The sequence below is a fragment of the Tympanuchus pallidicinctus genome, unplaced genomic scaffold, assembly GCF_026119805.1.
Source record: "Tympanuchus pallidicinctus isolate F22 unplaced genomic scaffold, pur_lepc_1.0 scaffold1, whole genome shotgun sequence".
In the NCBI taxonomy this organism is placed as follows: Eukaryota; Metazoa; Chordata; class Aves; order Galliformes; family Phasianidae; genus Tympanuchus; species Tympanuchus pallidicinctus.
Window position 1 is genome coordinate 58490492 of NW_026294618.1, and position 13342 is coordinate 58503833.

Below are 13342 nucleotides of genomic sequence, written 5' to 3' on the forward strand. Positions count from 1 at the left end.
TTATCCACATTACCAACAATGAAAAACAAATTTTTAGCTTGGTGTCAGAGAATGACCACGAGTGAACATTATAAAGCTGCTACATTTCTGAACTAGTGCACATTATAATGTCGTAACCTCGTAAGATAAACTACATTCTGAAATCAGTTTGTCATGGAAAAAGAAGAATCCAGGTCCCATATCCTGAAAAGTATGGTAAATACAGTATAAAAGCCAATCAGCTATCATCAAAACCAATAATCTTCTTAACCTTTTAATTGCTCTTTACTTAAACAAAACGCAAAACAAAGAAAATACTGGCTCGAAATCCACATTTCCATTTAAAATACTAGAAAACGAATAATTGAAGCACCATGGCCAGGAGGTAGCTACAGATATGGTTACTTCACTAAGCTGTCTCTTTGTCTTTAATCAAAAGCCCCTCACCCTTTAGACACACGGAACATAGAATTACAGTTCAAGCAGACACAAACTCTTCCATTTCCGAATACAGACTCATGATGGGAACAAATACACATCTCAAACAACGCCATGAAAGATGCTGAAGCAAAACTTATCATAAGCAGCTTTTCCTCCGCAGCTCTGGTTTCATTAACATATTCCAGTTATATCCTTCACAAACTATGTCAATAAATCATAATCTTCCCATCTTTCCCCAGAAGAATTGTACAAGGATAACTGTACACGTGCCCAAGAAATAGAGGATGTCATTTTATTGGAGGTCCACAGGTAATTGTATCACATTAGGGAGTGGAAGAATCTTGTAGTATGGCACAACACAATATCTCATTCTAAACACTTAAAACAGAAGGTTAAATGATATGCAACATGGTCAAATCAGTAAGTCTCCATCTTCCAGGCACCACTGAAAAAATTAAAATAAACTTTAATAAATTGAAAAAAATATATAGTCCATTAATTTGCACTGTCTTTAAATGAAACAGCACTTTGAAAGTCACAAATAAAAAAGCAGCACTTTCTCTTAATACCAACACCACTGTAACACATACCGTAGCGTGGCATGCAAATCCGTATCTCTAGTCTTTTTTTTTTTGTATTAACAAACGGAATGGTAATTTTTCTATCTCAAATATTAGTAGCATAACATGTAAGTGCAGATCATTCTGGCCACAAGTGTGGTAAGCCTTAACAAGTGTGTATTACAAGAGCATAGAACACAGAGCATGACACTTACATCCAAGAATCTCTCTTTTGTACTGAACATGGTCTTTGTTACAGGCTGAATTCCAACTTGCTGTACCCAAACTGCAGGAAACAAGAATATTGACCATTTCTGTTTTTTCTTAAAAAGGAGATGTGGTCACCATCAAAGCATAGCCATTAACAGCCTGGTCAAAAAAATGCCATAGCTCCACTGAAAAAAAGAAGCTGTTTTTTTTTAGTAGATTCCATTATGCAATAAAGTTTCCATTATAGCCATGTTACAAAGTCTTACAGTGGTACTGCGGTGTCATTCCTGTTAAGTAAAGATTTGTATAGACACCAAGAAAAGGTGCAGTGTTCAAAGAAGCTGTTCAAACTGAGCTAAGCTTCACAAGACCACGTACTGAGTCTTCATGCAAAGAATCCTGGCTGGCTAGACTCAGGACGTGCATTGTATGGCTGTGTGTAATAGGACTTCCGCTTGGCAGCATCCCAGGGGGTGAAGGAGCTTCTTCAGGAGTAAGAAACTGATGACCTTCGTGTTCCTCTTTCAAGGGTATCATGTCTGTCAAACCCGTGTCTGATGTGAGATTTGGCATGGAAGATGGTGGTGTTGGTTGCCCTAGAGTTAGAGTTGCACAAGGCCCACTGATAGAAGTCTTTCCTGGTAAAGGTAGCTCTTCACTAGTTATGCTGGGTTCACTCTGTAGTAGTGGGGTGGCAGCAGCCTGCAAAACGAATTTAGTGCTCTGAATGCACTGATCTTGGTCACACTGTAGAACGGAAAGGTGTAAAAATCATAAAGCAAACAAAACAGAGAAAAAAAAAGAAAGAATATGGACAAACGGTATGGGAAAGGATGGGATGTGAAGAGAAAAAAGGAGAGACATTAGTATCATTCTATGGTTAGCCATCCAAAAATCCCACTGCATGCATAGCTAAGTCAGGGCTTTGCATTATTATCAAAGTAAATTATTTCCACTGATCACATAAGGGTTTTTTTGTTACCTCTGAAGTAGTATCTGTATTACAATATGTACAAAATACTTTCTTAGACTTGTTTGAAGCCACTTGGAAAACCAAGCTGAACAGTCCTTGCATAGCTCACTGCACAGGACACGCAAAACCTGCCTGATTGGAGGCAACAGAAACAGGCAGGTACATCACTTCCTCTCTACTTGTTTCATCCTTGTGCAGCTGGCAGTGCATGGCAGTTCAGAGAAGCCCAAAGGCAAAATTCAAACTTTATCCCATGTTCATAAACAGTAGGCAAGTGTCTTTTATTTTACTGGTCTTTATGAGTAAGAACTAAAGCACTACAGATTTTTTGGATGCTGATGATTATTTTATGTAAATACAGGCATCAGTATTACCTCTGTGATCTCACTTTATTTTCCAATTTAATAAATATATTCTTACTCTAGAAGATGTATGTGAATAAGGCAGCACTGTCTATATATTAATTGATAGAAAAAACCAACCTGCACAGTTATTAGGCTGCTTCTTGATCAACTTAATTTTGATAATATAATGAATCAAGTCAGCCTACAAGTTTTCTGGCAAGCAGTTCCACAGTAGCAAGACAAATTCAGCATTATATAAATCCAATTAAGTTCAGTGAATATTACCAGGAACACTTTTGGCACTGCATCATTCCCAAACACTGTTGATATAAAATTGTCATTCATTCCCGGAGATGACAATACAGGCGGGGGTTTCAGCTCACTAAGGGGCCAGCACATCTACTGCCAAATTAGGTTTCTTTAACATTAACTGGAATGATTTTGAGAGCTTCTAAAGTCAAAACATATTAATTCATCAATTACAACATCTGTAGATTTTCAAAATCCTGCTTGATTCATTTGCACCACTACTGTTCTGTTGTGCAAGACAAAAGATAATACCCCTATAAATTCAATGCAGTAAAGAAAATTGGGAAGCAAGATATTACATATACACACACACACACACAGCACACACACACGTTTATTCTTAATTAAAGGATTCTGTTAAAGAAAGATATTCTACTTTCTGACTAACTCCTTCAATCTATGTCAAATTACTGAAAGACATTACAAATCCAACATCAGTTCAAGATATTTCCAGTCCTAACCTAAGTGTTACTGACACAGCAATTCACAGAAAATTCCCACTCATGTTTGCACTGTGATGCAAACTCACAGAAAGTCTTCTGCTTCCTTTAGTATATGATGAAAACCATTACTATGAGTGGTTCCTCTGATATTTTCAGGTCTTCTGATGCTACCTGATGATGGATGCACATGCTGTCATATTCCAAAAGCTTGCAAGCTGACTACTTAGTCTCAGTAGATAAGCACATATTTTAAACACAGCTAAGTGTTTCAGGACCCTGAGACCAAACACTTCTTGACAGGCAGAAGTCTGATCCTTACACTTTCCAATACTTCATCTTTCAGAAAAACAAATTAACTGGCTGTTATATAAACTGAGTTTGTACAAATTACAGACAATTTTTTTTCCCTACATAATACTGAACTGCTCCAGCTGAACAATTTAAGTAATCCCAAATAATTTCAGGGGAATTATTCATAGGCTTAAAGCCAAAACTTGTCTAAGTACCTTCCTAAGGAGAAAATTGTTCAGCACTTTTTGAAGTCATGCTTTCAATTACTAATTCACTGTGAAAACTTATTCTTGATCAATATGCTGTTATGCAATTCTGCTCGTTTAAATGAAACTACAGCCCTTGAACCAACCTTCCTACACAGACCTTAAAAATCTGTTACCCAGCTCTTCAAACTTCAGAAAAGACAAACAAAATCCCTGGAAAATTCTATCTGAAAAACAGTAACTAAAAAGCATGTTAAATAAAGGAACACCTATAACTACTGCATAGAAAACAAACAATTTTAGCAACTGACTTACTACTTTAGTGAAGCTTCAGCACAGTTCTTCAGAAGCAAATCACTATTTAATATGTTGAGGCAATACAAGTTCACAGTCTTAAAATAGCTGGAGGTAATTTACTTGAACTCTTTGTACAGTCTGAATTAATTTTCTTTTTACTGAACTCTACCACATCTCAACTGAATCAACACCAGAAAGACAAAGCAGCATTAAACAGAATGCTGTAGAACTTTTTCAGGCACTGCCTATCTCTTCATTTTCTGTGCACCTGTGACTTCCATAAAGCCTCTTATCTTACTCAGACACACAATTTCAGGCTTTATTTTTTTTCGCCTCTATATTTTTTTTAAATGAGCTATTATCACAAAATACCTCATGTGCAACAAAAGGCTGTGATCAACTTTCAAAAGCAACTAGGTAGATGGATTAAATGAAGCTCTCAAAAACATATGATAGAAGCAGCACATACTATACCAGTAGACTAATAGTAAACTAAACAAAGAAATCAGAAACAAAGAAATCAGAAAAAATAAAAAAAACCCCAAAGATTTGTTTATAGGGCTGGCATGTTTCCTCCCCCCAGATTTAGGATATGGTTCTTAACTAAATGAAATCTATGGGCAAAGGTCTACCAGCTGTTAAGTCCAAAGAAAAAAAGAAGCCAAGCTCTGAAATCTAAATAGTTAAAAACTACTGTAGAAATTATTCCACCATTACCTTCTTACTTCAGATCTACTGATTTTATTTTCTACTTGCGATTTCCACTGTTTCAGAAGAACAGCATATTCCAAAGGTAAGGCGTTTAATAAATTCTACAAGTACAGAATTTCAATATATATACCCATGAAAATTTCAGCCATCACTTTATTTTTTACATTAAAAGCACTAACCAAAGCAAATTAGACGCAATCTAAAAGTGAGTTTATTTCACAAATAAATACAAACAACTTTGCCTGAAACAATAGTCTTAATTTTCTCTAGAAAATCAGCTTTTTCCCTAAGCTACATAAAACACATGTTAACGAAGCTCTTGTACATGGCAGTGTTGTTTTTGCATTTCTAATGCCAACGTGGAGATAAATTACTTTGAATTTAAAATTAACTGGGTTGAAATTGTTCTAATGCTGGTAACATTAAAGAATTTTTCAGTCCTCAAAGATGAAGGAAAAATAGGTTGAATTATCTGAGCATCATCTCTGAATGAAGTACAAACAGAAAGTTCAGACATCTGGCAACACTGAATGACAGTGCTAGGCAGTAACAGAAAAGATGCTGAAATATCATACTAAATAGATATAACAGATGAGCAAAAGTGGAGAGATGGAGCTGTGTAACTGTTCACAAGGGCTGTAGGATTCCACAGCCAGCATCATGGTATGTCCAGCAGCCGAGCCACAAGCACAGCAGACAATGGACAGCTTGACTAACAAGAAGTGCAGTGCAACAGAGTGGTCAGTGGAGAGAAACAGCTCAGACGTAAAGGGTCGCCTACTCCAGTCTTCCAGGGATTTTACTTCAAGACTAGTTAACAGCTTCTTCTTGTGGACTGAATGCTCAGGAATGCTTAGAACATAGTGGGGGAAGTGCAGGAGCAAAACCTCTGAAAGAAGTCTTGTCTGTGCACTCTGATACTGCTCTGCTTGGCTGCAGTAAACGCTGACTAGGTAAGATCCCCAAGTTCTGCCTGAGGCCATGAAAAATCACTGTACTACAGGGAACACATCTGTAAAACTCTGAGCAAAGTGGCGCCCCAATCCTTGCTGATCTTCGTATTGTCATTGTAGAAATATTTACCTCTAATAATGAGAATATGAAAATCAAAGGGGAAAGAACAACGGGACAAGTCAGAGTAAACATTTCCTGGATCAGCTGGAATCCTTTTTGCAAAACAGTAGTAGAAATACTGCTGTGAACATTCAAGAGGGAACTTGCTGCATGTTTCTTAAGTTAATCTTAAGTTGCACATGCACTGTAATAGAATAAAAGAGAAAATAAACCCTTTAACTACTGAACTTGCAGTGAGGAAACGGGGAATGGAATATAAGGGAGTCTGGATAACAACCACTGGATAACCTGAGCACTGATAGATACCTATAATGCTGGATAATAAGTGAATTTCTTTATAAAATGAACCTGTCCTGATACAAAGGCAGACAGAAGTAAAATGTAGCACTTCAATAAGGCAGTAGAGAATTTCTGAAGACATACAGTAAAAATAAACACAGCAAGTTCCTCTTCAAGGAAAAAAAAAAAAAAAAAAGTGCATAGAGTGAGATGGATTCTGTATTTCTTTACAATGGACTACTAAAAAGGAAAAGACCCTGAATTAAAACCCAAGAATCAACTCAGGCTTTTATGATAAAGCTAAATACTGCAGAAAAGCAGATTCAGGTAATAGTAGCTGATGGGTTTAAGAATTAAGAACTTTTCCATAGTAACAAGAAAGCAAACCTTACAAAGAAATGATTTCATAATGGTTAAGATGCTGCATTTCACACAACCTCCACTTCTTTAGAATGAGAAGAGAAATACTTGGCAAATGAAACTAATGAAGATCTTGTAAAAGTAATTAGCAATAAAATGCTAATAGGGAAATACTATGGAAATATTAGATCTACACATCATTAGCTCCAAGCAATCATGCCTGTCATGTGGATAAGAATATTAAGAAGTTGGCTAATGAATTTAAAATTATATTGAAAAAGAGATCAAAAGCACTAGGAATGTTTCAGAAAATAAAATTATATGTGGTACTGACCTTCAGAAAAGTGATTATAGCTTCAAATCTTACTAACATAAGGCAACCAGTAAGGACAGAACAGGAGAAAAAGCTCTTTTTATATAAAGACCTAAAAAATAAAATTAAAAGAAATAGTAGTATGGGCCTTTGAAGCACTGATAACAACAAACTTTTTTAACAAACCCCGACTTTCTGAGGTCGTGCCAAATAAAGTCAATAAAAAAACCAGAACAGATCTTATATGAAATATTCCATGTCTCAAAGGCAAAAATTATCACAAAAAAAAATTTAAATACAAAAACAGCACCCCACAGATGGTATCCTGAATAAGAGATAAGGTATTGCATTGAAAATTAGTGTCTGGCAAGCTTAAATGTAGATTGATATTTGATGTTTTTTTTTTTTAAAACTTAAATGCAGAAACAATGACCTCTGCTAGGAGATACATTAGAATGAATGCAAGCAAAATAGAACATGAAGTATCAAAAAGATTTTTAAAATGACCAGAGGCTATTTGGATGAGGCAAAATAATTCTATTTACAAAGGGCCAAAAGTCAATGGGTAAAAGATTTGAGGGAGAGAATGGAATGAGGGAAAAGAGAGTAAAAGCGTGACAGAAAACACTCATTAAATTTTTTCTTTAATATCAATTGGCAAGAGACATTTTAGCACATTCTGTGGATTGTAGATTGCGGATAATATTGTTATATTGCAGATAATATCTAGAACTTAAGATTCAATATAGACATAAGAGGTAATGTATTCTTGAAAAAAATTAAAGGAGTCTTGCTATAAAACTGTACTAGAATACTCTTCAGACTTCTGATAACTAATTTCCTACAGTCAGTCAACTTGCTAACATAGCGTAATTACCCCTGGTGATTTAAATTTTAAGTCAAGGAATATCACTTTATTTCTCCTTTTCTGAATGTATACTAATACAAGCTGAAGTTTCAGATATACACCCTTCAAAACACTTCTTTGAGACCTTCCAGCCTCAGCTCTAAGAACACATTTTTCACTGTAGGTCTCTGCCTTTACTTCCAAGAGATATGCAACATTTCAGAAGGGAAGGCAGAATAATATTCCATGTATTGCCTAATCTTTGTCAGCAAGTGTTAAAAAGAAAAACTTTCCTTCCACAAAGATTTTCCTTCTCCAGTTCCACATCCACTGCAGTGTTGGGCTTGAGCCAGTCAACTATTGAAAACTTCAATCTCCAAAGGAAATTCTGACATCCACTTCTGAACTCTGAGTAAAAGGAATTCTAGAGAATGTTGTAGCAATTCCTTCTCTAAAATAAATTGAATGTCATGTCCCTTGTTTATCCTCTACCATAAAGTGAAATACACTGCCTTTCATTCAAAAAAACTACAGCAGTCTTTTTTGGGAGACCAAGTGAATGGTTGGCATTCACAGCACTGCTGCCCCCAAACTTCTGAAGAAACTAAGATTGTATACTGGGATGAGAGAGACTGGTTATGGAAAGCTGGGAAAAGCATTACAAGTCACTTCATGGGAAAAATTTTTAACAGAATGATGACATTTTACTTGATTAATCCAGTCATATTTAAGTAGCAATGGGAAATCTTGAAGCCAATTAGAATGGCTGAAGGCAACTAAGCAAGTAGTAAGGTGAATCAGAATTTATTTTAAAGAGTCCGATACATGGATGAGATCTTTGAATTAGGAAAATTAGTTTTGTTGTTTGATGCTTTGTGAGATAAGAAATAGGAGAGAGAAGAACAAAGATAGGTTCAAAGTCTACTCCCTTAGAACGCAGTAAAAGCAAAACATTAAACAAGAACAATTAAGAAGTTGTATCTCACTGCACTGCTGCAGGTAGGAAATGAGTTTATAATTTCCTATACCCCAAACAATTCAGGAAAGAAGATTATGAATAGGGAAGAGAACACAGTGATAGAGAGACAAGGAAACTAAGCAGATCTTTAAAAGCTCGCAGCAGTACACTAGAGGAATTGTAATGCTAACAGCCAGCTGCCACTAGAATCCAACCGGTCTTGGATACAGACCAGGAATAATACCCTGAGATAAAATGGCATCAGTGTCTCAAAGAGATTCCTCCATATACAATATGACCCCAATACATATTTAAAACTTCTTCTGTGAGATCGTTTTCAGGAATGAAAGCAGTACATTTCAAAGTTACTTTGGTAACTGCTGAAGAACTTAAACCTGTCCTGGCTCAGATAATGCAATGTGCTAGGACGTAAGGAGTTCAAATCCTTGAAGAAATGCACTTGTGTATTTACAAGTATTACACTCTAAAATCATAACAGCTACCTGCTTGACTTAAAGTAAGAGTATAACAGGTATCTCCATTTCTGCAGACAAATTTGGTCAATCTTCAATCAAACTAGTACAAGATTTGCTCATTAATAACTCATACAATGCCTTCTTACAACGTGACTTCAATTCCTATAAGGTTAACAAAGTTTAATGTAAAGAACCTATTCAGGGCTTATGATCATAAATAAGAAACACCTTCACAAAGTCAGAAAGTTCAGGCAGTCCCTGAAAGAACTTGGGCTATCTTGAGTTTTGCTTTCTTTACCCTCCTGTGACAACAACTCCTTTTAAGGGTTAAATTTTTTTGAGTAAAATTTCCACAGAGCACTACCTTGTTCTGTACAACTGAATCTCACAAAGAATTCAGACTATGATTCTAATACACTTCTTCATAAAGGAAAACAATGAATCCTTCACTTAATAAGTAGAAAAAGCATAGGAACTGGAGCAATAATTTTATATCAGTTTATTAGCAATGCTGGAACTAATTTGTTTGGAAAGAGTCACATTGGAAGGCTTTGTGGCCTTCTCTTTGTTGGCAGAGTACATAACTCACGGCTTCTTTGACAAAATCTTAAAATTCAAGATATGTGGAAAACAACTCAAAAACAGGCACATAGGTAAGATGCTTGCCTTTGGAAAAAGATCTCTGAGTTATTCTCTTCTTCTTGGCACTGGAAATCTTATCTTCCATTACGATAGTAATTGCTACCAGCAAAAAAAAAAAAAAAAGCAAGAACTATTGGCACAGTTTCAAAATGTTTTAAAGTTTTGTTGCAGCAATCCAGTTGCCATATTTTGTTCATTGAAAGCTCACTGTCCTCCTGCTCTTCCTTCGTTATACTTGTCCTTTAGAAACTCCTTTGTTCATCTTTGCTTTTTAAAACATATTAGTCTATGCAAAACTGCAGCATACAAGCAAAGAAGGAAACAAATACACAGAAAGTGCTACACCAAATAACAGTCAGCTGGAAACCAATGAACCAGAGCAAGTCTACAATACTTGAATATTCCAGTTCAAAACATAGCACATATCAAGAGCACAAGTCCAAACACCAGTATACTCAAAAAAGCAACAGCAAGAAAAGCCTCTCTTTTTCAAAATCCGGGAGCATTAACTATCACACTATGCAAAACACACATTACAATGTTCTTCTTTCTTTACTGTTAATAAAGAAGTCATTCCACCCAGTGTCAGCTGTATCCCGTTAGTTATTACTTGATTAGTTCACATGAAAGTGGAGAAGGAAAACATTCACAGGAATCTTGATGAACAACACTATGGGATGATTCCTACCATGTTGCTCTGAGATTGTGTGGCCCCATACATAGTAATGCCATTTGATGGTCCTGCTAATTGTGGCGTATCTGGTTGTATAAATCCTCTTCTGTCAATTAAGCTATGGAATAATCAAAATAAAGAAAAAGAGAGTTAGAACAACTCTTGTTCACTAATTACCTCCTCTAAACAAAAGAGAAATCTTACAGCAGCCCACAGACATTAATATATTACCAATATCTTCAAATGTCACCTTTTAATCAACTGAATAAGTGCAAGACTTCATTTCTAACTATCTGCAAAGTTACTGCTTCCTTGTAATACCTTCCATACAGTTATTTGTACGGCTACTTCTCTGGAGGCTTAACAGGGACAAAAGACTTAGAAGCTGTACTTTGAAAATATGCATATTAAACTACAGGTGTGAAAACAAATTACAAACTAACCAGCAAGCTCTGAATCAGAGTCTATTTCAAAGGATCTTTTGTTCTTTTGTTTTTACACCTTTAAATTAAAAGTTAGACTCCAGAAATACTCATTTCCTAAAAGCTAATAATAAAATTTAGAAAGATAAGCTTTTGTTTAGACAACTTACTTCCCAGCTGCTTCATGACAGCTACCTGTTAACTGCTCAGTGTTCTACTATTCTTATCAAAGTGATGTATTTACAAAAATACGTTAAGAAAAAATGTTTTGTGGGAAATTATAGAAATAAATAAAATCATACATAAGACTTTAAAGAACAATAACTGGAATCACCTGATGCAGTTAAAGATTTTGCTGAAATTCCATATTTAATTTTACCCCCAGTTTGAGAACTCATTCCCTACTTCAGTTCTGCTAGTTAATAATCATACAAAAAGGTGAATATAAAGACTGTAATACAGTAATCTACATGAACATTAGCTAATTACTTCCATACAAAACAAGAACTTTTCAACAGCTTATGCTTCAATTCATTCTTTTTTGCTGTTGTTTGTTTTTAAATTAGTTTCAATTACATTTTCAATTACATTTTCACAGTTTTTCTTTCAAAGTCTTAGATGAAAATGTTATTTTTCTGTGACATCAACAGTGTTGCTTCCCATCTGGAAAGCTACAAGTTTGATCGGTCAAGAATGCTAAATAAAATTAATTTCCTCCTGGCCTCCACCAGAAAACAACAACAACAAAACAATCCCACAGGATTACAAATTTTAACCATAGGTATTTTAGATCCTGCTGCTAAAAGACAGGAATGCCTTAAAAAACCTAAGAGCTAAAGTCAGCATGGAACTAGTTCTATTTGCTGACTTATAGAACTTCCAAATCATCCCTAAGTCAAGATAGCCTCAATTTTGAAAGATAAGCACATGCATAGAAATAGCTAAGGCATTTCCCCTCTCAAAAGTCAATGATGCTTTCACCACTCATAAAACAGTTTAAGATCTCCTCACAAAGCTCTGCAGAACAGATTTTTAAAGTACACTCACAACACTTAGAAATCCATCTGAAATTAAAATCTGCCTTGTGGAAAGCACTCCTTCAAAAATCAGCTGATTCAAAATAGCGTATGACTTATTATGTCAGAACTCTAGTTAGACCTATGCTGACAACTATGATTCAAATTAAGGTTTGAAAGTTACTGTTCAGGATATGTGAAGTGTATTCTGAATTCTCTGAGTTTTAAATGAGAAACATTATCTTTAATGGCAGTGGAAAAGTTTAAATTATTACCTTATTCTACATTCCATTTTGAATTTTAAGTTGCAATTGCTAGTAAGGCATCTTTACTGGAATTTAAGGAAAATTACATCTGAATATCTAGTGACTTGGGTCGTAGCTGAGATGAAATATTTCAGAGAAATTTTGTTCTGAAACATATGTTAGACTCTTTGTTTGATTTCAGACCAGGAAGAAAGTACAAAAAATGCAATGCCGTAAGTTACATTGTGAAGTGAGTGAAATTTTTGATCAGTCACAAACTACTTCCCTGCAGAAACTCTGCATGTACTTCAGCATCTAAATAAATTACATTAGTGCATGGAATTCAGGGAAAAAATGTACAAACTCTGTGAAAACACAAGAGTCAACGCCAGTTTGGTCTATCACGTGAGGCTAATTGTATCCATCTAAATAGTTATTTCAAATAGTAAGAGATTTTTGTATGGCTTTAGTACTTATTTCCACATAGGATCAAACAAAAGATTTGGAAGCAAGGCATCAAATTTTTCTATGTCAAACAGAACAGCAGGATTAAAGGGTTGGCCTAAGGCACGATCACCAGAGTCAAGAAGCAAATGCAGGATTACTCTTTCCCACACAGGAATTACAGTGTTAACCTAGAACAAAGAAATCATAACTCAGTTATCTCATTCATTGGAAAAGATGCCAGCCTCTCCTGCTGACCTCCTAACGTTCTGAGGAAGAGCTTCTGGTATTCATAAGAGCAAAGACAGAGACGTCACGTTCAAAGATGCACCTGAGCCACTGAACTATCAATTCATTTCCTCTTTTCTCAGTAGTTCAGATTCAGGTCTTACCTCATTTCAAGCAAAGCAAACAAGCTACAACCAAAAAGTATCGCCACAAAATCTACAAGATGAAAGTCATCTCATACTGGGGAAATGGGCCTCTACTGTACACGCATTAGACCAGCTATCTGATCACCGGGCACTGAAATTAGATGACAGTGGTGACCTTCTTGCTGCCAGTTATTCTTTCTCTAGTCTTAGCTCCGTCTCATATTAAATCAAGATAAAGAACGGTATCTAACTCTGACAATAAGAATATTGCAGAATTGTAAAATGAAATATGTGTTAGAAATTAAACCAGAAAGATTTTCTAGAATTATTTCTGCATAAGGGAACCAAGATTGTCCTGATCTTGTATATGCTAAAAGTAGCATAAGTTAAGAAAAGTTATTATCCATTTAAATAAAAGAGTTTAGAGACAAAATAAATAATTACCATACTAGCTA

The 13342-nt window shown here is 35.4% G+C and overlaps 1 protein-coding gene across 11 annotated transcripts in view; it reads right to left on the reverse strand.

The window, feature by feature from the left end:
- Window positions 1-13342, reverse strand: part of ZDHHC14 (zinc finger DHHC-type palmitoyltransferase 14) — a 156909-nt gene that overhangs the window by 21489 nt on the left and 122078 nt on the right. For 7 of the 11 annotated variants that reach the window (XM_052684860.1, XM_052684786.1, XM_052684827.1 and 4 more), the window contains 2 exons: window positions 10402-10504; window positions 699-1937 (listed from right to left, as the gene is read on the reverse strand). In XM_052684860.1, the coding sequence (XP_052540820.1) occupies window positions 1536-1937; window positions 10402-10504 (505 nt within the window). In that variant the 3' untranslated portion in view covers window positions 699-1535. Of the gene's footprint in view, window positions 1-698; window positions 1938-4879; window positions 9813-10401; window positions 10505-13342 lie in introns of those variants that run through there. The other 4 variants (XM_052684812.1, XM_052684804.1, XM_052684850.1 and 1 more) reach the window with 3 other exon arrangements.